Consider the following 25,506-nt stretch of genomic DNA (forward strand, 5'->3'; position numbering starts at 1 on the left):
TTTCCTTTCCCATGTTAGGGAAGTTTTCAACTATAATCTCTTCAAATATTTTCTCAGGTCCTTTCTCTCTCTCTTCTCCTTCTGGGACCCTTATAATATGAATGTTGGTGTGTTAAATGTTGTCCCAGAGGTCTCTTAGGCTCTCTTCATTTTTTTTCATTCTTTTTTCTTTATTCTGTTCTGTAGCAGTGAATTCCACTGTTCTGTCTTCCAGGTCACTTATCCGTTCTTCTGCCTCAGTTATTCTCAGTTATTGATCCCTTCTAGTGTATTTTTCATTTCAGTTGTTGTATTGTTCCTCTCTGTTTGTTTGTTCTTTAATTCTTCTAGGTGTTTGCTCTTTAATTCTTCTAGGTCTTAGTTAAACATTTCTTACATCTTCTCTATCTTTGCCTCCATTCTTTTCCTGAGGTCCTGGATCATCTTCACTCTCATTATTCTGAATTCTTTTTCTGGAAGGTTGCCTATCTCCACTTCATTTAGTTGTTTTTCTGGGGTTTTATCTTGTTCCTTCATCTGGTACATAGCTCTCTGCCTTTTCATCTTGTCTATCTTTCTGTGTTTGTTGTTTTTGTCTCACAGGCTTGTAGCTCTTCTTGCTTCTGCTGTCTGCCCTCTGGTGGATGAGGCTATCTAAGAGGCTTGTGCAAGCTTCCTGATGGAAGGGACTGGTGGTGGGTAGAGCTGGGTGTTGCTCTGGTGGGCAGAGCTTATTAAAAATTTAATCCACTTGTCTGCTGATGGGGGCTGGTGTGTTGAGTTCCCTCCCTGTTGGTTGTTTGGCCTGAGGCGACCCAGCACTGGATCTGGCAGGTTCTTAAGAGGGACTCTTCAGAAGCCCCAGAGTCCTAATAACTGGCTTGGGCTGCTGAATGTTGCCTTTAACTTTGCATTATTCTTCTTCAGTATTCATCTTCCAAATGTTTTTCTCCTTTGCTGTTATATATACAGGAAAGCAGGCCAAGAGTAAGGGAGCAATTTCTGTGGCCTTCATTCCTGTAAAATCAGCCTGTAATTACAAGAAGTTTAAAAGTTCAGCATACTTCCAATCAATATTTCCCTAGATGTAGGATTAGCAGGACTTCTTTCTTCCCTGAAATAACCGATCTTCATTTTCAACAAAGTAAAGTATGCTTCAAAGAATAAACAAGGACTATCTCAATTTAGTTCATTACTAAGGAATTAATTTTTTTTAAATTAATCCATCACAGGTCCATTTTTACTCTGATACATGAAAAACGAAGAATCATCTAAGCATAAAGAGTGAATGAATCTTTTTAGTCAAGCATTTTCCTGATGGTACAGACCTACACTTTTTATGATAATGAAATCATACACATAGGGAAACATCTTTATTTCGTATGTGTGTATATATATAAAGTGCAGCAATTATTTTCATCTCAAAGGAAATTTTACAGCAAAGTTATAATGGAATCAAAGACTCCTTACTTAGTATTTCCAAACACCCAGTCTTTGTGTCTCAGCATGCAAGCTGCCTCTTCCTTCTCTGATTTTATCAGTAGGAAAACAATTTGCCTTCCTCTGAGTTCCATTCTTCTGTTTTTCTCCTTTTCTTATGATTCTCATCCCTTTCTTTCTATTCTTACAATTATTTGCTGGTGTGCCTGCTCTGATTCCACTATAGCACTGTGATGTCACCAAAGGCAGGTATTATGTTTAATTCAACTTTCAATCCAGTTTAGCATCTGATAGAATGCATATGTATAAAAAATATTTGTTAGAAGATGACTTCATAAATTATTTATTTGATGCTTCTCTGCCATAATGCCCTTCTTGAAATAATAGCATTAAAAGGTCCAAAAAAAAGGGACAGGTATGTCTTGCATCTTATCTATAAAAGCATAGATTTAACACTTCTGGCCTAAACTTTCTAACATGTTTGTTAGATAGAACTGAAGTTAATTAATTAAATGTTACAAAGAGCTTCTCTTACTTCTTAGGTGGGATTCTCTCTAAAAATAATTCTCTCCCCTCCTCCCACTTTGACACCCACTGAAAACTCTTACATACCAATCAAAACCCAGCTGAACTGTCACCTGCTCTCTGTGGCTGGGCCCTCACCTGGGTCTCTATACATAATTCAATTATAGCACTAATCACATTATAGTTATTTGTTATTATATAAATTTTCAAGGATTTCAAGGGCAACAAGGTCCACTTCACTTCTATTTATGCCACTAGCACCTATTCCAATGAATGCCTGAGAATAAGTGTGCAGTAAATATTAAAGAGCATCGCAGACAAGTGCTGCATCAGTTAGTTCTTCTATTGCAGCTCAAATGGGCGACATTTTCACTAATATTAAAAGTAGTTTAAAAACTGCTAGTTAAGTCCCAATACTTTGTAATATAGACCACTGTCACCACCATCACCTAATGGAACTTTGGAGTATTAGGTAGTGCATTTGGGATATCTACAGCAACAGTGATCCCACTTTCTCATTTCTATAATAGTGCTAAGCTTAATCACGACACGTTTGTACTTTGATGCCTATGAAGGGCTGAGCTTTGCAAGAAAATAGCTTGCAAATGTTTCTAAGAACTCACATTTATTTTGGCTCTTCTGACCACCATATCCGCTCTTGAGTTTTGATATGGGGTGGAGTAAACCTGTCACTCACTTCTCCTTTATTATGACAGCTGGTACTACTTGGCAATTACCCTGTTCAACTTAACCCTAAAAAAGCAATTTTTCACATTCAAACCTAAGACTGTGTCTATGTCCACTCCTAAACAATTGTCTAAGAAGTTTAAATTCACTTATTGAGCGAATTCATTTGTTCTAAATAAGACTGAAAAGCAAATAAACTAAAAGTTGCTTTGACAGGTTTTTTTTTTTAACTAAATTGGGCAGCATTGTGTAAAACACCAAGTAAAATACTAAATGTATTTGGTATCTCCCTGTCTTTGTCCTTTCAAATGTATTGCACATTAGGCACAGATAATCCAGGATATTTTTTCTACTCTATTTGACCTAAAGGAAACTCAAACTCTTAATTCAAATATGTTAATGACTGGTAAAAGAGACACCTGACCAATTATTTTCTTGTTAAGGCAGTCCTTGATCCCAGTCTTTGTCTCTATGAATGTAGAGTTCATCTCATTGTTTTAGCCACATCAAAAGTAGGGCATGACTAGACAAATATGCGTGATTTATAAGGGAGCCATATCTTAGTGATACAAAGCAAGCCGTTTAGTGTTTAATGGGGACCGTATGTTCAAAAGCCTCTTCAACTTATTTTTTTCTTTTCTGTTACACTGTAGAACAGAAACCCAGCCTACTAAAAAAACAAGCTGAGAGACATAATCAAAGAACCAAAAATTTCTATAATTGTAAGTGCAAATCATTTACTCATATAACTCAACACAATAGATATTTATCAATTTTAACCATTATTCAGCATCAGTACACTTTGTACTCTGTCTAAATCTCTAACTTCCAATAAAAAATATCTGTACTAGTAGTAAATTCAGCTGCAACTTCCTAGAATTTTATACGTGTTCTAAGAACACTGTGTATGAACAAGAGCTCACTTTTTTTCCTTAGCATCCCATTAAGATAATCTCCTACCTCCTCTTAAAGAGAAACAGATTTGGGAACTCAGGAAAAAAAAAAAAAAAAAAAAAAAAGAATGGTCTTCCTTTTATTTTCTTCACTCTCTGGTCTATGGTAATTGATGTCGACAATACCACGCTCAATCACCTATCTCCCATGGGACAGCACTTTCAATTAAACCTTTTATTTCATCCAAGAATGCCTGTTCTCATTGACCACTGCACTTTTTATCTGTGGGTTTATGATAATCTAATTCACATCTCCACACAGGCAGAATGGCCTTATGAATCCTTACTGTTCTTATACCAGAAGAGAAGTGCAAAACAAAGTTAGCTCCTGCAGAAGGCGGGAAGGAAACCGCATTTGTTTAACACAGCGAGAGGCCTTTCACTACCTGCCCAGTGGCCTTGACCACTACGCTGCCCTGGCCTCTCAATGTGCCGGCTGCCCTTGCCTGGTTGCTCCTGCCTGATAAGACATGCCCACTCCCTAGAGAGCTACTGAGAGCTGAGGGTGAGAGACAACGCAATCTTTGGGTGACATTTTCAAAGGTTTGTGAAGGAAGTAAGACATTTACATGCTATCGGTATTCTTTTATGAAGAAACCCTGCAGGTTAAAGAGGAACCTCTGAACTACTATTTGACTGCAAAGACTGGGCTTTTAAAAAACTAAGCCTCTAGCTTGTTTGTAGGTATTTCGCCTTTACTTTCTTTCCAGCTAGGATGTATATGATTTGGTTCCCAAAGTACACAAAGAAGTACAAAAAGAAGTACACAAATTATAGTGGCATGTTATTAACTTAACCACCATGAAAAATTACATATATATATTTTTACAGTCATACTCAGGCAGCTGAGGATAAGGCTCGATCTAGTGTACGATCTAGTGCCCGATCTATCTCCTTACCATACGGGGAATAAGTCACTCTTATGTAGGTCCTCACACGTGAACAAGTACAGCAGCCTTCATCTCTGTTTAATTTTCTTGCATGCCTACACAGCACATAAAACTATCAAGCTGATAATTACATTAATATTTATTTATATAATTTATTTACAACCTGTCTAGTACCCAAGAGGAACCGAGGTGGCTTGCATTAATAATTACGTTGAAAATATCTGCCAAGTTTTCATCAAGGTGCTAGTGTTGACACAGTCATCTTTTTCTAATAGCAGAATCCAGAACCCAGAGATTTTTTTTTTATTCCATTAAGGATGGCCAAAATATGAATGAATAGTGTTTGTAATTCATTCACTTTTCTCTATGCGTAATGGAAATAAGCTTTAAATAAACTGTGACTGTGGGTACAGACAAGGCAATTTCTAGTCAGAAAACAGGTTGCATGCTGTAAGTTGGTTTGTAAATTTGATTTTTGGGACTCGATTTTTTATTTTCCTAAAAAGAAATACTGGTAAATTGTGCCTAGGTTTCTATTAGCCAGCATGGTTTGTTCACTCTGCAGTATCTTCAAAACATAACAGTACATAGGAATTTACATTCTATTGGATGGACTATATTTAAGAATGTTCTATGGGAAAATACACCTAAATTTCCAATTTAGGAAAGAAGGAACACATTCTCTTCTGAGCTAGCTATGGGAGAATTCTGTTATGGTACCCATAGCAATGGTGGTGTCAGAAGAGTATTAGAAGAAGGGCTCCATCTGTGTCTACTAACTACTATGGCAACAAGCACCACGATGGCAGGGGGTTGAAAAGGTGGCCAGAAGAGGGATATCTGTTGGCAATTTGTTAGCTCTACACTTACTTAGGAGAAGGCATTCTTTAGGTCAGAAGCTCCCAAGGCATTCTGAACTGTGGAACAAACACTCAGAGATGGACTCCTGCTGCCCATTTATATACACAGACTATTCATAATTCAGGCACTGTCTTTATGGGGTGTCATGCCAAGATCTGATGCACAGAAATTCACAGAAATTTCCAGTAGGAAGAGATCTAAGAGACCATTTAGTTTAGTCTTCTCATTTTATAGATAAGGAAAGTCTTCTCCCATTTTACTGTCAAAATACTTCTTATTCTGGTGATTTAATCTTAGTATTTATTAGTTTATCACTGTCTACACTATCCAACCCTGACTTCTGGTCTCCAATCCAGGTCGTGGGTGTCTACTATAGAGTAAACCTCTACATGGGATGGGAAAAAAAGGGAAAAGCGTATCTCTCACCTAGGGAGAGAAGTATCCAGAATAGAGACAGCAATTTATGTTTAGCAAGAATGTCATGGTTAAAATGTTGCTAAACAGCAAAGTAGGGAAAGGGGAATGGCTTATAGACGTTTTATCTCTTGCACTCTATTTGCACTAAGAACTCGATAAAAGTTTTGTGAATACAATACAGAAAGATAAGCCCCAAGAAGTTAAATGGCCTTTCTAAAAACTCAACCATCCAGTGGAAGCCCTGGGCTGGGAACTGAATCTTACATCCCTGACCAATACTCATTCTGCTATAGAACGGTGTACTCACCAACTTTCCTAACCTAATGTGAGAGACTGTAATATTGGTCCCAGTGAATTATGCCTTCTTGAAACATGACTACTGCTCTTTCTGTCCAAATGTAGAATCCATCCACCTCTCTTGTGAATCTTGATTGGCCATGTAACTTGCTTTGGCCAAGAAAATGAGGCAGAAGTAACATTGTGCAACTTGCAAGGCTGGGTTTTAAGAACACCTGCATCTTCTGCTTCTGCTGTCTTGAGAATGTCATGTAGGGAAGATGTACTGCCTTCTGGAGGATGAGAAGGCACATGAAGGAGAACCAAAGTGCCCCACCCAACAGCCAGCACCAACTGAAAGCCTTGTAACGGATGCCATCTTGGACTTTCCAGCCCAGTAGATGCTCCAGTTGAATGTAGGCTACACGAATAAGCCCAAACACAAAACTTATAAACGAAGACCTTATAAAAGAGGGCTTCAAATAGATCCTAAATTCACATTTGAGGGATTTCCTATGCTATCCCTAGAAATGGCCTTGTTATAGACTTGCAAATTTTGCTGTGATAGCATAAGTAGCCAACAAGAATATCACTATAACCAAGATGCTTCGTTTCTCTACTCCTTCCTTTTCCTCACTTTTCCTTCCTGCCTTTGGCTCATGCTTCTCCATATTCCTGGAAGTTTTTCCCTCTTTGCTTCTTTGACTTTATCCATGGCTCAACCAAAGTCCTACCCCATAAATGAAATTTCTCATGATTTAAAAACCCTTATTAATTTCTTTCTTTTTTAACTTCTAGTTCACTATTAATCTCTCAGCTTCTTCCTTAAATTTGTACACCTACTTCCCTCCCACTAGCTTTCCCCACAGATGACAGGTACTACGCCATATTCTTACCCTGTTTCTCTAACGGTGCTTAGCATTGTCTGTAAGCTCCGGTAGTTCAGGGATCATGATTTAGTGCATCTTAGAATACCCAGTGCCTGGTACAACACCTAGCATAAACAAACAATAAGTATTTGATCAACTGAACTGGAAATAGATGTTCAGTAAATATTTATTGAACAACTGGGTCCTGTTATCATCAATGTAGATCCAGACATAGAGGGAAATGGAGGCCCAAGAAGACAATTCTCCTGAACATCAGTCTCTTTGTGTATCATGGATGAGAAGCATGTGATCTCAGGGAGATGGAGTGCAAGCAAGTCATGGGTAACATGCTGTGGTTGGGTGTTTTTGTGTTTTGCCACTTTCTGGTTTTTTGTTTGTTTGTTTCTGTGTGTTTCTCCCCTCCAGCGGGAAGTCAAGGGTCTACAGTTGAAAGATGTAGCTGCTAGGAAGGAGAGAAGGGAGCCCTGTTGAGTCAGGCTGGAAGTCTGTAACACCCGCAGGGTGCTAAGGCTGACAGTTCCATAAACCAGGAGCCAGAGGCACCAATATTTATGCAACAAAGACCAGCAAGGGGAGGCTTTGTTGTTCTTGGGGATGATGTATTTCTCCATTCTACCACCATCTTCATCTACTGCTTGGCATTTTAATGTAGTTTAACATAATATACTATTACCTTCCTCTTCGTCACCACCTGGCACTTTAATGTAATATAGAAATAAAAATATTCTGCAATTGAGAGATACCATACTAAGTGTTATTTGCTTCCAGAAAGGCAGGATGATAGGTTAGAGCAAGAAAGAAATGGAGAGAAGCAGGAAAAGAAGAGAAAGAGGAAATATAACAAAATTGAAATAACATTTTAAGCTGTTAAACAATCCTTCCTTAGGTCCTAAGCCTCTAAGAAATGCAAAGAATTAATTACGGAAAGACTTGGTGATAAAAGTCCTTCATATAACTCAGTAAGTGGCCAGGAAACATAATTGAGCTCGTTTATAATTGAATATCCTGCCATTGGGGCAGATTTAAAGAAGGGTATACTTAAAGAGACATAACAATATTAAATGTCCTTTTGTCTTCTTAACATTGTGATAAAACATTCTTTTTTAAAGAGAGAACTAAGACTGGGGTGGGGCTTTCTTTAGGCAGCAACAGGAATTGAATAGTACATGATTTGTACTTGGGCATCTTAATTTAAATAATTCTAATATCTTAAAGAAAAATGCATCTTAACTCCTTCGATGTTTTATTATATCTGACAAGTTCAGTAGAAGGGCACCTATCTACTGGTGCATTATGCATCATACGTTCTGCACACTCATTAAAAATAATGAGAACATATTTAAAAGTCATTGCCCAGAGAATCTTTAGGGACGGGGCATGGGAAGAGGTAAGTGGCAACAGATTGTTACTTAAGTGTCTATCTCTGTTTTATCAGCCCTTAGGAAAAAAAGAAAAGAAAAGAAAAGTAACAATCTTAAGCTGATATTCTTTAACGACAAAGATCACACATTTTCTTGAAAAACAGGCAGATGCAACATGTTCAAACCTCTGGGTATACTTTCAAAGTGAAAGGGACTCTCGAGGCAGTTTCACATGTGTGGTATTTACTTTGATAACAGCTGGAAAAGTCGACCACAACCAATTATGGAAGTACTTTTTTCCCCTTAATCTTTAAATATCCTTTACAAAATGAACGCATTTCCTTATCTTACAGCGAATGTACCTTAACAAATGTACTGATCACAGGCATTGGGGTAATTAGGCAAATCAAGGTCATCCCTGAGCTTGGTAACACCTTCTTATCCAGCTGTTCCATAGCAACAGCTGGCATGAATTACTGGTAACATTTTGCTAACTGGATAGTAAGAAGGATATAGTCTGTGGCTGGTCACAATATTCCTTTTTCTGAGCTGTTTAAACATGTATATTCAGAAAACTCTTCTTTTTTCTAGCCTCCGGAAGCCTAATCATGGCCACAGTGGCCACTAATAAGACATATGTCTTGTGCCATGAGAGTACAGCCAGATCTCATGGCTCTTCATCCTTAGCTTTGCAAGAGAATGTAATTAGGCCCCAGTCCTCTGAATGTCAGGAGAGCTTCTTTTCAGCACAGAACACTCCTCCTTGAACCCCTTCCGCACTCCAACAAAACCAGTCTTGTGATAAAACCCATTAAGTATTTCATTCTGACACCTGGAAGCCATACAACCAGGCAAAATGGCCAGCACTTCCACCATCTGTTTTAATAATGCTGAACCAGAGCATTTATCATCATCTATTTTATCAAGACTAGATTTTGCTGACAAGGGTTCAGTAGAATTCTTTTAGGTATGAGTACTTCCCAGGGAGTAGCAGATGACTATTAATCCCTCAGCCTTGTGGGTTCTTGAATGCATTTTTAAAAATTGGCAGAGATTAAGGGTCTGGTCTTTTAGTACACAGCACAAGTGAGAAGGCACGATGCTCATCTCAGTGAGGTGGAAGTCTTCCTTTAAAAATATTTCTGATTTTGACAAACAGTATAAATTTTGGTACGGGGCAATATCTCTGTGCCTCATTTTTTGCCACCTTTAAAATGAGATAAATGGGAACAACTAAGCATAGTGGCTCTGTGACAGTACACGAGGATTACTTTCTCAGGAACTTTACAAACTTTGACCTGAATTCAACACAGCAGAATGGGGATGGTAGATTATGGTCCATGCACGGGGCCAGTGGAGGATACCTTACCTGCAGCACACCATGTTGGAGATAAAATAAATGTAACTGCAAACAAATGCCAATAACCCAATCTTCTAAGCTTCCCTAAAAGTACCTCCCTTTGGTATGTGTCTAAATCTACAAGTTACAAGGTGGCACATAACACACTTTGAGCACAATCAAATTGAGAGTGAAAATTTTAAAGCACAATCGAGTTGGGCATGAAAAAGTCAAGTACAATTGAGTTTGCCTAAATGAATCAGGTGTAATTGAGCTGAGTAACTGGATTGCGTTCAGTACTGGCCCTTTGCCAAAATGAGGGGCACGTGGCTAAAGATACGTAACTCAATTGCGCTTGAAATTTGCACTGAATACCTTTTTCTTTTTCTTTTTCTTTTCTTTTTTTGCGGTACGCGGGCCTCTCACCACTGTGGCCTCTCCCACTGTGGAGCACAGGCTCCGGACGCGCAGGCTCAGCGGCCATGGCTCACGGGCCCAGCCGCTCCGCGGCATGTGGGATCCTCCCGGACCGGGGCACGAACCCGTGTCCCCTGCATCGGCAGGCAGACTCTCAACCACTGTGCCACCAGGGAAGCCCTCACTGAATACTTTTCACAGAGCAGGAAATTGTTTGCAGAACAGAAAGATAAAGTTGAAAATGTGATTATTGAAGCTAGTCAGCTACAGGCAGTAAGTTATCCTACAGGCCTTATTACACTCTACAACTAAACCACTATTCCAGTGGTTCTCAAATTTGAGGGAGCAACAGAACTATCTGGAGTGCTTGTTAAAATACATCTTTGAGCTCCACCCCTAGAGTTTCTGATTTCTTAGCTCTGGAGGGAGCCTGAGAATTTGCATGTTTAACAAGTTCCCAGGTGATGCTATACTGCTGGGCTGAGACCATGTTTTGAGGACCATTGTTCTAACATGTTATTGTAGCCAAGATTGAAACATTTTAAAAGTACTTTAAAATACTTTTAATACTTCAAAAATACCTCTAATGTTTTAAAATAAAAAGTACTTATACTTACTGTTTTTATACGTCTTTACAAATAAACTGTACAACTAGACCATGCAAATGTCTTCTTCATGATAATTTAAACTACCTAAACTGTCATTTACATTTATTTTTTAAATAATTAATAGATTTTTATTGGAGTATAACTGCTTCACAATACTGTGTTAGTTTCTGTGGTACAACAAAGTGAATCAGCCATATGCATACGTATATCCCCATATCCCCCCTCCCTCTTGCTTCTCTCTCCCACCCTCCCTATCCCACCCCTCTAGGTGGTCACAAAGCACCGAGCTGATCTCCCTGTGCTATGCAGCTGCTTCCCACTAGCTAGCTATTGTACATTTGGTAGTGTACATATGTCGATGCTACTCTCACTTCGCCCCAGCTTCCCCCTCCCACCCTGTGTCCTTAAGTCCATTCTCTATGTCTACATCTTTACATTTAATACTAACTATCCTTATCCTCATTGTCTTGTGTGTAATTAAAGTTGCTAGTGCCCTGATATCTAAGGAAGTCTCTGCATATTTTTTGTTTTAAAATGATTGTAGCAGGATGGATAATGCATTCAATACAGATTAGATATAGATAGCTGTACATATATAATAGCTGTTCTAGCAATACCTTTTCCAGCTTCCTATATTGTCTACTTTAATAATGCATAGCTTTCACTTATTCAGTCAACAAATATATACTGAGCACACAGCGTGCACCAGGCATGGGAAATAACAGGAGTCAATACTATTCGACACCTACCACGTGTTAGCATCCATGCTCAACTAATTCTCACAACAACCCTACAAGGTAGGTGCTATCATCATCCTTATTTGACAAGTGAAGAAACTGAGGCAGAGAGGTTGAGTAAGATTGTGAAGCAGGGATTCAGCCCATGAGACTCCCAAACCTGGACTCTTAATTGCTATTTGTCTACAGTTCTTAAGGTGACTCAGAAGCATGGGAAGTTTTGAATATAAATGGAAAACTAAGTGAGGCTCCATAACCCAGACTTGGGGGTTCAAGGAGGCTCTGTAAGTAAATGTCTTAAGGAGTTGTACAGTGAGAGGGAAGGGAGGGGGTGTCCTAAGGAGAACGAAGTCTCACAGTAATTGATTGACAAAGAGAGGACACTGGTAATGTTTTAAACAAGTGATAAAAAAGTTTGGAATGGCTAGAGAACAGGGAGAAGGCAAAAATGCTGATGATCACTGGCCATAGACCAGCTTGGGATCCATGAAAGGAACACAATTCTAGGCCAAAAATAATCGTTTTCTTCTCCAAACCTGCCTATGTATCTTCTGTCTCTAGGTAAAAGAACTCAAACTTGGGTTTGAGATCCAAACTCAAAACTTGGGTAGATTTGATATATCTCATTCCATTACCCTAACATCTATCACATGCCAAAGCCAAAGTTTTCTATTTCCATACCCCTCTCTGTTCCCAATGAGTGAGAAGCCCTAACTGTGTACTTAATCTCTCTTATTTAGATGAGCAATAACGATAACAAGTAACATTTGCTGAATCCCATTCTATGTGCCCTATACATGCATCTCATTTAATGCTAACAAACAGTCTCTAAGGTAGACAAAAATCTGATCCCCATGTTTGTGATGAGTGGGGGCACAGGGAAGTAACTTAATTGTGGCCATTCAGCCAATCAGTAGGAGAGCCAGGATTCAACCCAGGTCTGACTAAACCCAGCTCTTAAGCTCCCCGTCATTACAGTCTAGTGAACTGCAACAGATCCTAGCAGGTATCCTAATACCTTTTCACCCCTTACAAACAATACTACTCATGATAGCTCCTTGCTCAGTAATCTACCAGGATGGGCTACTTACTATCTCCTTGATGTATTTTGTATTTTCCAGCCTCTGAGTATCTGAAGACGCTATCTCCTTCCCCCCGTAGCTCTGCATTTTGAAATCCTACTCAATCATCAAGATTCTTCTCCAATACCATTAGGTTCTTAAAGGTTTTTTGGTCCCCAACTTTGAATTCCCGTAACACTTTATTTGCATAATTTGATCGACTCATCACTCTTTTTTCTTTATGGGCTAGAAGCTTCTTGAGGACAGGGACACATCTTGTTGATTCTGGAGGCCATGCTGCAGAGCCTTGACTACTGGCTGAACAGAAATGCAGTAAGAAGGAAACTGAAATTACTGTAGAAAGAGGCAGAAGTGGAGATTGTATCTTAGCAAGGACTCCATCTGAAGTCATAGAACTGAGTTACTTGGAGAATCTATAAAATATAGCAATGCATTTTGGTTTTTGCATAATTATTTAAATTCTAAAACATAACTCTTGCACCCTTGGTTTACGTAGAAAAATCATTCTGAAACCATCCTTCAATTTCTGCTACTTATCCACAAATAACCACTATAATATTCATTCCTCCTTAAGTACCTTGGTTAATTAAGCATGGAATCATTTTGAATCAAATAGCCAAAGGGAATAAAATGTCAGTTAAATGAGGTTCATCTAAGTTTTCAAGCTAAAATTCTTGCATGGTTCACGATGTTAAATAATTTGACATCTGAGGTGTGAATTTTTCACTTAGGAAGAAGATAGAGTAAACCGTGAAGGGGTTGGGGCTATGTGCCATTTGCTAAGGTGGTTACCGGGACTGGTGGAACGGTAGTGCTGGAATACACCGATCTCAGCAACTATTAACGGAGCCTCCACATACGCATGCACCAGTTTTTTTCTCAGCAAAAGCGATGTTCCTGAGGGAAGGTCAGATCAGCATGACAAACATGGCTAACTTTGGGATCTCAATCATTCCAGGCAGGAGCAACTTGCTGGCTTGAAATGTAGGTATTGCCCCTTGCAGAGGCCAGTGCTTAATAGCGGGCAAACGTGGCAGGTAGAAATTATAAATACATTTGAAATTTTCTCAGCTTGTTTTACCCACCAGGGTTTGCTGTGATTTTCAGGATAATTTAAAGATAAGGCAGCAGGTCAGAACATGAAACGTTAAACAGGTTAACAATGAAATGGCAGAATACTTCTTTTTTCCCCCGTAAACAAAAGGAGACAGCCACATACATGTACACGTACATGCACATACGTGGTAAATAATAAAGTGCTGCTTTCTCTGAAGTCCTTAAAAATACAGGCCTGGAATACATAGAAAACCTTTAGTTTTTCAGAATCTTTTCTGAATGGAAAGAGAGCTTTATCTGACACTTTGCACAAGACGAAAATAATTTTAGGTATCAGGGATGGAAAAGAACTTGCAGACCATGTCTCTCACAGAACAGACCAAACAAACCACCGAATAAGTAGCATAGTTTTTGTTTCAAGTGCAGGCGCAGATACAGCAGTTTCACCTTCTGATTCTATTACCAACACTAATCTCAAAGTCCCTTTTGCAAAAATGTTCCTTATGTGAACACCTCTTTAATAAACTCTCACCCAGTAAGGGGATGAGAACATCAAAGGATCTTCTGGACTGGGATTCTGGAAAGATTACTTTTGAAGCACAGTTCTTTTGGTAAAAATACTAGAAAGAGCTAAATAGTAATGATGTTATTAAATGATGTTATTATATAAATTCCTTTCATTTGATTTTCAACCCAGACTGCCACAGATGGAAAGAAAGTTGGCTAAACGTGCTGCTATACTTGTGATACTAACCAATTACTCAGGAAGGAAGACATGGACCAGCAAATACAAGCGTTCAGCACAGTTCTCTGATGTGGCAAGTCAGGAGAAATGACCAGGAAATGGATGCTGAGGCCTTTGGAATGACAGAGGGTCACATTCGAGAGACCATCCTATATTGGGCTTTCCTGTGGAACTGCTGACCACATGCTCCCTTGGCTGTGAGCGTTAAGACTTCACAGGAAGCTAATGATAACAAGGAAGTAAGGAAGATTTAACTGTCAGAAAATAGGCAGAGCAGTGCTGTTAAGAGGGTACAGAGCTCACGAAATAGCACAGCTTAACAAAAGGGAGAGGACAGTTTCTCCGAACAGGAAACCAATAAACAGTTTGTTTTCTTCAAAGGAGATAGAACAAGACAAAAGCAGGAAGTGCTGTCCTTCCTTCATCCTGCCAGATTTTCAATGGCAAGTCAAGTGTGTGCATCAATCACAATGAGGGAGAAGAGACCGAAATGATACCACCTTCAATTTTTTGAAAGAAAAATACAAAGATGTATCACGTCGCACACTCTTCTTTACTCTGTGCTTTCAAACAGTCCAGTGCCACACTCTGAGTATTTCCCACTGAAATAGCCCATGAATGCCAAACATGACCTCTTTATAAACTTCCTGCAGAGTTCCTGCTGTTTAGCATTGAAGACAGGTATTTGGGCTGGAAAAATAATATTATTCCACATTTCTCCAAAACAAAGACTCTGGGTCCACATTACTTCAGTGCTTGTTAGCCTCAAAGGCCCTTGCTTTGCTGTGGTTACAAAGAATATTCCACATACTTGAACAGTTAGAAGTCAAATATTTTTCAAAGAGACTGTTTGCCAGAGAATTCTAAGAGAATGGACACTAACCACATGCCCTCCAAATTTTGTATAACAAAGAAAATGATGAGAACAAAGAATTTATTTTCACTTATAATCTCATAGTCGCACAATTAATTTAATATGCTGCCTGGTGGGCTTGGCCTATGATATCACTTTCTGGGATAGAAATCCAATTTCACTAAATTATATTAAATGAGAGTGAAATAATATATACAGACTGCCTGGCTTGGAAATTTGGTGGGTTACACAAATTTTGTCTGTAATTCTGTATTTTGGATACCAGAATACATATTAAAATAATGAAAAAGAAAACAATCAAGGTTCAAAATAGTGGTTAATCCCAGGTAAGCCTGCATAAATCTATTTACCCCATAACACCTATACAGTATTGTGTTTACAATACCACAGAAGTGGTAATGTACTAGAAGAAACAAGTATAGCTAACATATTTAGTACTTACAATTGACCAGAAGCAACACTTAGAGCTTTGCATGCATTATCTCTTTTAATTGTCACAGAAATCTAATGATACAGATGAGGACTGAGCCTCAGAATCATTTTGTGATCTGCTCTGGATCACACAGTTGGTAGTAAGGACAGAAGTTGAGCTTCAGAGACAATAGTAAATACTAAGAAACCTAGGCATCTAGTTCCTGCTGACTGTGGACCCATGGACACATGGCCCATGGTTACTCAACCACCCTGAGCCTCTGTTTTCTTAGCTACAAAAGTAGAGCTGGACTCACAGATTCCTTCAGCTCCCTTTAGTCCAAAAATTCTATTATTCCATTTGCTAACTTCTAGATGTAATTGTCTTTGACTAAAAATGCTTCCAGAGTTTCAAACTTGAATAAGATCAGCATCCCTTTCCCCCTTACTGGGGGCAGGGGTGGGAGTCGGTGAGGATAAGGGGGGCTGGGAGAGCTTATAGGAAGAAGGAATTAGCTGTGCAGTTGGGAATTCTAGACGACATATGGAAAAGGGGTATAACTAACCGTTAGATGGGGAACGAGGGACTCGTGAGTGTTGGAGTTCCTAGCTGGAGCTCTGCTATTGGGTTCCTCCGCATGCCTAGGGGCTGCCTGGAATATTTCTCTCTATATGCAGGATTTTACTCCTCCCAGGACCACAGTTCAAAAGAATACACAATCAAAACTTCTTTCTTAGTTCTCCTATCCCTGAAAGAAGTACATAGTCCTACTGAGGTTTTCTAACCCCTTTTATCACCAGCAACCAACGAATTAAATAAGAAGTGTAAGGGCTTCCTGCTATATATCCATGCTGCCCCCTTTTGTGTTGTTTCTTTTCACTTTGACCCTTGTAGAGAAAGACCAACGTCTTTGGATAAATAAAAGATTGAGGGAAAGAATCCATCTGAATTTAGAGAAAAAAAATCTAGACTTCGAGTTTTGACAGCATTTCTCTTTAGGAAGAGTCGGGAGCTTCAGTGAGGAGATGAGGCCGTAACTCAAGATTCTGCCTTCCAAAGCGCTGAGTGTGGAGGAGTCCACTAGCGGAAAGGAGGTGGGGAGTGCATCTCCCCTTTCCTATTTTACCATGGATCTTCTCAAAGCATAAAAGAGGACAAGAGGAAAAATGGATAAGATGATGGGAAAGATGACGAAGGATCGAAAGGAAACTCCATGGTACAGAAACATGGAAGGAAGGGGTTCCTTTGGCCAGTACTAAGGAGGGTTAATATATAAGAGAGGAGGTTCAGGAAGGCTGTATATTCAAATATAGATATAAACACATGTAACAGAATATTAGACCCAGAGTAGGTATCTTAGAGGTTATCTAGTCTTATCACCTTACCAACAGGAGAACTGTTTCTGGAGCATCTTTGACAGATGGTGAGGCAGGTTCTGTTTCAGTATGCTAAATAACCTGTTTCCATCTTGGACAGCTCCAACAGTTAGAAAGTGCTTGTAACATTATCACTCCCAACTATTTGTTTTGGAACAGGCTCACATAGGACAGGAAATTAGTCTTAATTATTTTTGTATCCCCAGAACCTCCAAGTTAGTGCACAGCGCATGCTCAGTAACTTGTTTGTTGGATTAATGCATAAATAAATTAATGGATATAAACTATCTGAAGAAACAGACTAAAATTTACTTCCCAATCCATACAATAACTCTTTATATATGTGATAGCAATTATCAGTACTAAACTTTTTTTTTTTCAAGTTAACTATACTCAATTTTCTCAACACTCACTATTCTGATGATCTAACTCGGGGAACCTATCATATTACCCATATGTGCCTTTGTCATTTCTTATATAGATTCAAAGGAAATAAAAAACAAAGGGTAATTAGAAGTCCTTTGACCACATCTATTCTACTTTATTATTAGCCATAAAAGTCCTTTGAAGTTTCTAAAGCCTCCTTAAATATTTCAATAATAAATATTATGTGTTCATTGTAAAAAAAAAAAAAGAGAAAATAAAAATCTCTCATAATCCCAACAATCTGAGTGCATCTCCTTCCAGCTTTTTAAAAAAGATTTTTAATGTAATTTGTCATACTGCATATGTCATTTTATACCCAACTTTTTACTTAATAATATCCTATGAACATTTCTCATATTATTATTAATTCCTCACAGAGACCATTTTAAGTACTTACTATATTTCACTGGAAAGCGATCCAGTTACTTATTTAACCAGTACCTTCTTGTTGTACCATGCCCAATATATCACTATAATAAATAGGACCGGAGAAAAAAATCAATATAGAAGAATTTTTTCCACATCTTTGATGATCAGTTTAGGACAAATTGCTAAAAGTATAGTTACTAGGTCAAAGGGTACACTTTTTTTTTTTTTAAAGGGTACACATTTTTAATAAGACTTGAAATTCTCTTTCTTGACATGCCTTTCCTAGCCTTCAATACTAGGTAAAATTCCCTTGTTATATATTACTGTAGCACTCCGCAGTTTGCTTTCATAATCTTCATCACCGTTTTAAATACTTGGTTATATTTTAATTTCCCTTTGACTGCTAACTGCACTAAGGTAGGGCCATGAACATTTCTGCTGGTTGTGTTTTGCACAGGGCCTAGCCCATAGCACATACTCAATGTGCATTTTATTTTATCAAATACTGTTAAATTGCCTCCTTGAAGGGTGTTTGAATTCGTACACTTGAAGCACTGTTTGCAGTTACCTACCTCACTGCATCATTACGTCATCATCACTAAAACAGTGATACCCCAAATAGGGGCAAAACACTGTAAGAGTGATTCACTTCTTTTTTTTTTTTTTTTTTTTAACAAATGAAGCCCATGACTTAGAACTCATTTCTCAGCTATTATGAATTCACTGAGTGTATTATGTTCTGTATTGAAAATTCAGTAAGACTGTGATCTGAACATTACCAGCTCTCGGGGCAGAAAAGTTCCTTCCTGGCGGGCGATGACCAGTGATGCGGTCTCTCCCTGCTTGGTGCTCCTCAGCATGGCCACGAGCTCTTCCTGAGTTCGTCCAGTGACATCTCTGCCATTTACCTAATGCAGGCAACCGTATGAGCAGTCACCATTAAAACACTTGCCATCCCCTTCTGCCCTAGATGGTTTTTGAAAGCAAGCAGCAAATGGGCTCCCATGATCAATGAAGCTCTGGAAAGATGAAAACTGAATACATGAGCCCAAACCAACTATGTTTATGATGCTAGCAATATACCAACCATCATTATTGTGGTGCTGGACAGTCTCAGACATTCAGTAATTGGCATCAGCAGTTTTCCCTAAGACATCACATTCTTAGCAAGGACAAATCAAACTGACAGATACCAGAGAATGATTCCTCAAGTAGGAAGGAAGCTGATTTCAAATGCTTAGCTGTTACCATTCTCTGCCGAATACAAACAGGAGAAATGGACCGTTATCACACAGTAAATTCTTGAGGCGTAAGTTTTTTTGTTATAATTCTACAATTTTCCATGTTTAGAAAATGATAGTCATCAGGTTACCATAGATTATTGGAGATTGTAATTTGGAGCTACATTAGTCATTTGGCCCATTTTCTATCATGATCTAGAACTATATAAAAAGCTATAGTGCTACTTCCATGCCATGAGAAAGTTCAATGGAACCAGCCAGTTTCAACGAATATGATTTCTTGAAAGGTAAATTGACAGTATATATTTAGCCAAGAAGATGATGCTATCAAACAAAAATAAACGACAAAAAAAAAAAAAAGCCTCTTGCTTTGGGTATTCCAAATACTTCTCTATATGCATAGACCAACCTGAGACAGGCTGACCCACTCTTGGAGAAGTTTAAGCAAACAGTTACAAGGGCTTGGGTGCAACTTTGAAATCCTTAGCCCTAACTGAATATATGATGAACTCGTGGATTTGACCCAAATTCCCCAGGGACTCTAAGAGGCAGAAGTAAGAAAGAGGAGATAGGGAAAACTTTTCAATATTATTTGGCCTCATATCATTGTCCTTATTGAGGACTTACAAAGATAGGCTATTTATTAACCAGTTTTCTAATTAAAGTCCTTATCTTGTCTATAAGTACAGTTTTCAACATACTGAATTCAAAATTTAATACATTTTATATACTTATTTCAAACACCAAGAAAGATTTTATTGAAGATATGCATTCTAATTCTTACCTCCAAAATTCTGTCCCCTGATTGTAGGCGGCCATCTTTTATTGCTGCTCCCTTTGGTAAAATGTTTTTTACAAAAATGGGACCAGGACCATGTATGGAAGAATCTCTGGTAACCACAGTGAAACCAAGTCCTTCAGGTCCTAGTATATAAGACCAGGAAAACACATGGTCACCTTCAGCAGGAGTAATATTATATTCAATTTTAGAGTTAAATCCACCTAATTTAGACCAATGCAGAATAAGTGAAATATTGACATTCCAGTAAATATTTTAAATATGCTTCAGTTTTTCTGGTTTTAAATACAGATTACAGTGCCTTACAGGCCATGATTGTATCACAGTGAATTTAGGGCCAGTGTAGATATATAACACTTTTGTTTACTAAGGTCCTAGAAGAAATACCACATGTTATCCATATACCTGGGAGACTGATTTCTCAGTAAACCATAATCTGACTTCATACTTTCCTGAGAAGCAAGAGGCCATCTGACATGTCAGGCTTTCAATCAACTAGCCAGCCTGTGGTTCCCCCTCCCCCTGAGTCTCCATTCCTTGTGTACTGCATCCCATTGCCCCATCACTCGTTCCTGTTACTCCTGTCCCGTTCTCTTGCATCTCCAGTTTCTCTCTTTGAGTTTATGTCTTTTTTCACTCTATGTGAAGGCATGCTTAGATTGCTCTACCCTAAAGAATCCTTACGTCAATCCTACTGCTTCTTCAATCTTCCATCACCAACTACCTACCCATGACCATATCCAGTCATTTTTCCTATTCTGATCTTTCCCCTTTTCTAGCTTTGACACTTCTCACCAACCATTTTCTTGAAATTAACTCCCCCCTTGGTATTCATGTTTTTAGTTTCTGATTATTTTCCTGCCTCTCTGATCACAACATGTCTGTCACTCTTTCTCTTACCCATCGTTCTCCCACATAAACATAGATGTTCCCCAAGGATCTGGAACAATTTGTCCTCTAGACTTGCCTGGCATGCTCCTGTCTCCAACTACCATCTCCCTACAGATGACACTTACATCACTTTGTTTGTCTCTAATCTCTCTGGTGTCAGTCTCCAGGATATTACCATGCACGTTCTTTCACAAGCATTTTAAACTTCACTATGAACTTCCTTCGCCAGCCCAGATCCTTGCCTTTTCTACTTAAAATTCTAATTTCTCGTAATGGTATCACCATTGCACAAGCCACCCTGGCCGAAAACCTCAGCAATAACAGTAATTCCTCTCTCTTCCTGCCTACATCCAGTCAGCAATTTAGGCATACATATTATATTCAGACAGACACCGTGCACCCTTGCCTGCTCCCTTGTGGTATGCTCTCTTCTTTAGTATATCTTTTTCTGTCAGATTAATCTTCCCAAAACACAGGTGTGGGATGTAATATTCTTTATTTTTGCATTCAAGGTTTTTTGGTGGATTTTTAAGGTCACATTCCATGTCTGATTTATCTGTTCTCAAAGCACTCAACCCCATGTCTTATACATAGCTGCACAATTTGTATGAAAAGCACAAGGGATGCATTTACATAAAAAGCCTAATTGTGCCTCCTATCGATACATTTTCTTCCCTGTATAGAATTCTTATAGGAGGACAAAATTTTGACCAGAGGGATTTTCAGAATAATCTCTATATCCCAATTAAAGGTACACGTAATTTGCCTTAGATATATGTGAAGAAGTATTCTAAAACTACCTTGTGATCATTACATTTCCTATTAATTCAGATAAGAATCCATAAAATCTTGGTTTCTTTTGAATGGAGTCTTGAAAATCACAGTGGGTTGCAGAGGGTTGCAGTGAGGGAAGGGATTATCAGGAGAAGTTATAAAATAAAAAAAAGTGCAGAAATTCATGAATGTGTATGTGTGTATGTATAATATTGCATAAATATCTATGAACACACATGATCTAGTCTTATTGATCTGGGCTGCAAATGGATGAAAAAGTTGAAAAAGATGAAGAAAAAAGGTTATATACATGCTTTTGAAATTAAGAATACTTGAAAAATTATTTGCATTGTTGAATTAGTGAAATTAATAATTACTACATATTTGCTGAGGAATAATTTTTTGCTGGTATAAAACTATCTTAGAGAACCAGAAACAATATATTGGCTTTTTGGACTTGGACTAAAGGATGCTTCAAAAATCACTAATCTTGCTTAAAACAGACAACTGAATTTCAGTGCCTATTTAGTATTAAGTTGTGATACAATAACACTCTGTTCCTACCAAGTTTGTAATGGCTCTTTCTATTTCACAGCAGGTCTTTATAATTTTCTTGCTTCAAATAATGTACACTCTCCAGAAAAAAGAATAAGAAAGTACTATGATTTTAAGAAATTTAAGTTACTGCAGTATACACTTAAATCTATTTTTTGATTCAATTAAATGAAGGGAGAATTAACAAAATTAGCCTTAATGCATTTCTCTTAACCAATTTTACATGTTACAATAATAGAATGCTATTAAGCATAATTTAATAATTACCTTTCTTTAGGTCAATCTTAATTTTCTTTGCATTTTTCTTGCTGCCAAACCCCATGAGCGGGGAGAGTGAGGGAGAGGATGGCTTTCTACCTAGTCTTGGTACTCGGGGGCTCTTGCTTTGCTGCAGGGAAGCTGATGCATCTTCCTCAGGACTGCTTGTTCCTGTGAGATTTACTGTCTTTATTCCTGATTTTCCATGGACAGGAGGTGGCACCTTTGTTCTCAAAACGCCATCATTGTTACCAAAAATGTTAAGAGGTCCAGTGACGGATTTTTCATACTGTTCCCGGTTTTGAGGTGGAAGCACATGAAGCAGCACACTTGGAGATTTCATTGCCTGACGGAAGACGTCCTGAGCCCTTGAAAAACAGTGAACATATAATGATACCACTTCCTAGCACACCATCCAAAGCACCCAGCCTCACGGCTACAGGAGCATAAGCACAGGAGATACTATCACTATTACTACCAATATGACTCTGCTAACTAAATGCTAGTTACCATGTATGTCCTGCTCATTAGGTGCCACCACACTGGGCTACATGTGCATTATCAACATGCACGATTCCCTCATTTAACCTTTTTAACAACCATGTTAAGTAAGTATAATTAGCTCTCATTTTGCAAAATGAAGAAGTGGAGGCTCAGAGAGCTTAAGTAACTTGTCCAATGACCCACAGCTTCTAAGCATTTCTAAATCTGAAATTCTACCCAGAAGTATTTACTGAAGTAAATATAAAAGCAAGCTCTAATTTTAAATGGAACAAACATCTTTCATAGTCTCCATCAGATTATCATTTGGTTTCCTTTTAAGACTTTAATCTAAAGTACAGGTCTTTCCTAATGTGGGTTGTGTTGCAGAAGCCCAATTCTGACACAAACATTTCCTCACGGAGACGTTTGGTAGGTACGTAGGCTGTGTCAAATATCACAGTGGACTGGCAATCCAAAATGCACCCTCCCTGTTATTCTATTATAGAGTCCCTAATGTTTTTACTTTTTTGTCTTAGCGCTTTGTGCTTTTCCTCAAATTTCCTACTACTTTTTCTTTTCTTCTTCCTTATGTCTCCTTGTACCTCATGACTAGGTAAAACAACTCTCTTTCCCAGCTTTCTTGCCAATGAGATGAAAGGTTAGAGAAAATCTGGCTCATCTGGGAGGCAGAAACTTTTTTGTTCTACTGTTTCTCTTTCCTACTTCTTAAAACTCAGAAGTGATGGAGGGAACTCCAGCAGCCATCTTGTGACCATGAGACAGCTTCAAGATAGCATCCGCATAAGAAGGATGGCAAAGCAGAAAGATGGAGGATGCCTGACTCACTGATGATGGTGGACCCTCCATTCCAACTCTGGACTGCCATCTCCACACTTATTTGTCCTTAGAAAAGGTAAATTTTGTTTAAGCTACCTTTATTTCAGGTTTCTGTTATGAGCAGCCACACCAAGTAATAATTAATCATAATTCCAACTGCTATCTGAGCTCCCCCTCACTTTATTCACGAAGAGCTTACAATGTTAGGGGAGGAGGGAGAAGACTTCACATAGATAGCCCAACTCCTCTGGTCGGCTCCTTGACTAGGAGTCAGTTTCTACTCCACATTGAATTTTTATAAGCCTTGATTTCTACCTCTATAATATAGGGAGAATAATGTCTGCCTTGCATTCCTATTAAGTCCTGGTAACAAGCACAGTGATATATAAAAATAATGTCATTATTGATAATACTTATAATTTTGCATATTATTCATTATTTTTAGAAATACACTCTTAAGGCTTCATTTTCTTCCACACTTAAGCAGCCACAGCACTGCCCCTCCACCCAACACAATATAGGCAACTAATGGTCACAGAGAAGATATATTAAGAGTTGTTTTGGTTGAAACAAGAGAGGTTGGTGATCATTACTAAAGAGTATTCGTGATTATTCCCTTGTTCCACTGTAATGCCAATATACATATAAAAAAGCATATGCAGACTGCTGCATACTTTAATTCTTAGGTACAAAGACCTATTCCTGTAACATTTTCACATGCAGAGAAATAATTTCTTGAGGGAGAGTATTTTAACTTTTTTTTGTTTGTTTGTTTGCGCTACGTGGGCCTCTCACTGCTGTGGCCTCTCCGGTTGCGGAGCACAGGCTCCGGATGCGCAGGCTCAGCAGCCATGGCTCACGGGCCCAGCCGCTCCGTGGCATATGGGATCTTCCCAGACCAGGGCACGAACCCGTGTCCCATGCATCGGCAGGCGGACTCTAAACTACGGCGCCACCAGGGAAGCCCTATTTTAACTTTTTTTTTTTTTTTCCATTTGTTTCTATTATTCAGTGAGTCTTCACAGTCATCTCTCACAGATATTTAGTTTAAGGAAGACTACTGACACCAAGTAAGTTAATTAATAAGCCAAACTAATAGTCTGTGAAGAGTTCTTAAATACCAGTCTAACTGACCTGTATCCCAAGAAAAACAAACCCATCTATCGATGCCCCAGAAAGACAGCCAGGCAGAAGGTTTGCTCTGTTCTGCAGTTTGTCCTTCTCAGGGCTGTCAGGGACATTTGCAGCCCACCTCTGAGTACGCTAAAACACAGGACATATTTGAAAATAGATCTTCTGGGGTCAAAGGGAACTTATCAGAAGTTCTACCTACATTTTTGATCCTAATGATCAGTAATGATCATAAGCATTCTAGGAATCAATAAAGTAAATGAAACAATAAAAAACATGCTTACTGAGCAAAGGTTTTGTCTACGAGGTCCACGCTGTTGATTTTTACAATACATTCATTTTCGTGAAACAGTCCTTCCCGCTTAGACCTGCTGTTTTCCTCAATGCCACGGATGAAGAGCCCTAGAATCCTAAAGGCAACATTTCGGTTGAAAGAGAATGACTGAATAACCTGCGAGTTCTTTCTCCATTTGTAACCGTTCAGAAATAAACACTGGTTTCTATTTATGAAAGGACGTATGCTTTATATTCGGGCAACTGTTATTTAAATCCTTAGTAAACAAACAAACAAAAAAACACACTCGCACACATGACTCACTAAGGAGAAGAAGCCCTTCAAGATACATATACGTAAACACCAGCCCAGAGCACAATGACCTACAATCCCGTTTCTCATGCTTGTAGGTAACTTAGAAAAGGCTAGTGTTGCTCAGTAGAGTTCAGGACACAGAGGACTCGTGGTTTCGAGAGGGATTCACAGAAGGGCTGACTGTAATAAGTAAGTTTGAGTTGGTGCCCAGGGGGCAGCTCGATGTTT

The 25,506-nt window shown here is 38.6% G+C and overlaps 1 protein-coding gene across 3 annotated transcripts in view; it reads right to left on the reverse strand.

Moving 5' to 3' along the window:
• PARD3B (par-3 family cell polarity regulator beta) overlaps positions 1–25,506 on the reverse strand; it is a 1,039,317-nt gene that overhangs the window by 472,906 nt on the left and 540,905 nt on the right. For all 3 annotated transcript variants that reach the window (XM_060152240.1, XM_060152239.1, XM_060152238.1), the window contains exons 7-10: positions 24,974–25,099; positions 22,248–22,606; positions 19,746–19,885; positions 18,500–18,628 (exon numbers count right to left, since the gene is read on the reverse strand). In XM_060152240.1, coding sequence (XP_060008223.1) covers positions 18,500–18,628; positions 19,746–19,885; positions 22,248–22,606; positions 24,974–25,099 — 754 coding nt within the window. The remainder of the gene's footprint in view (positions 1–18,499; positions 18,629–19,745; positions 19,886–22,247; positions 22,607–24,973; positions 25,100–25,506) is intronic.

This window comes from Lagenorhynchus albirostris, chromosome 6 (genome assembly GCF_949774975.1).
Source record: "Lagenorhynchus albirostris chromosome 6, mLagAlb1.1, whole genome shotgun sequence".
Taxonomy (NCBI): domain Eukaryota; kingdom Metazoa; phylum Chordata; class Mammalia; order Artiodactyla; family Delphinidae; genus Lagenorhynchus; species Lagenorhynchus albirostris.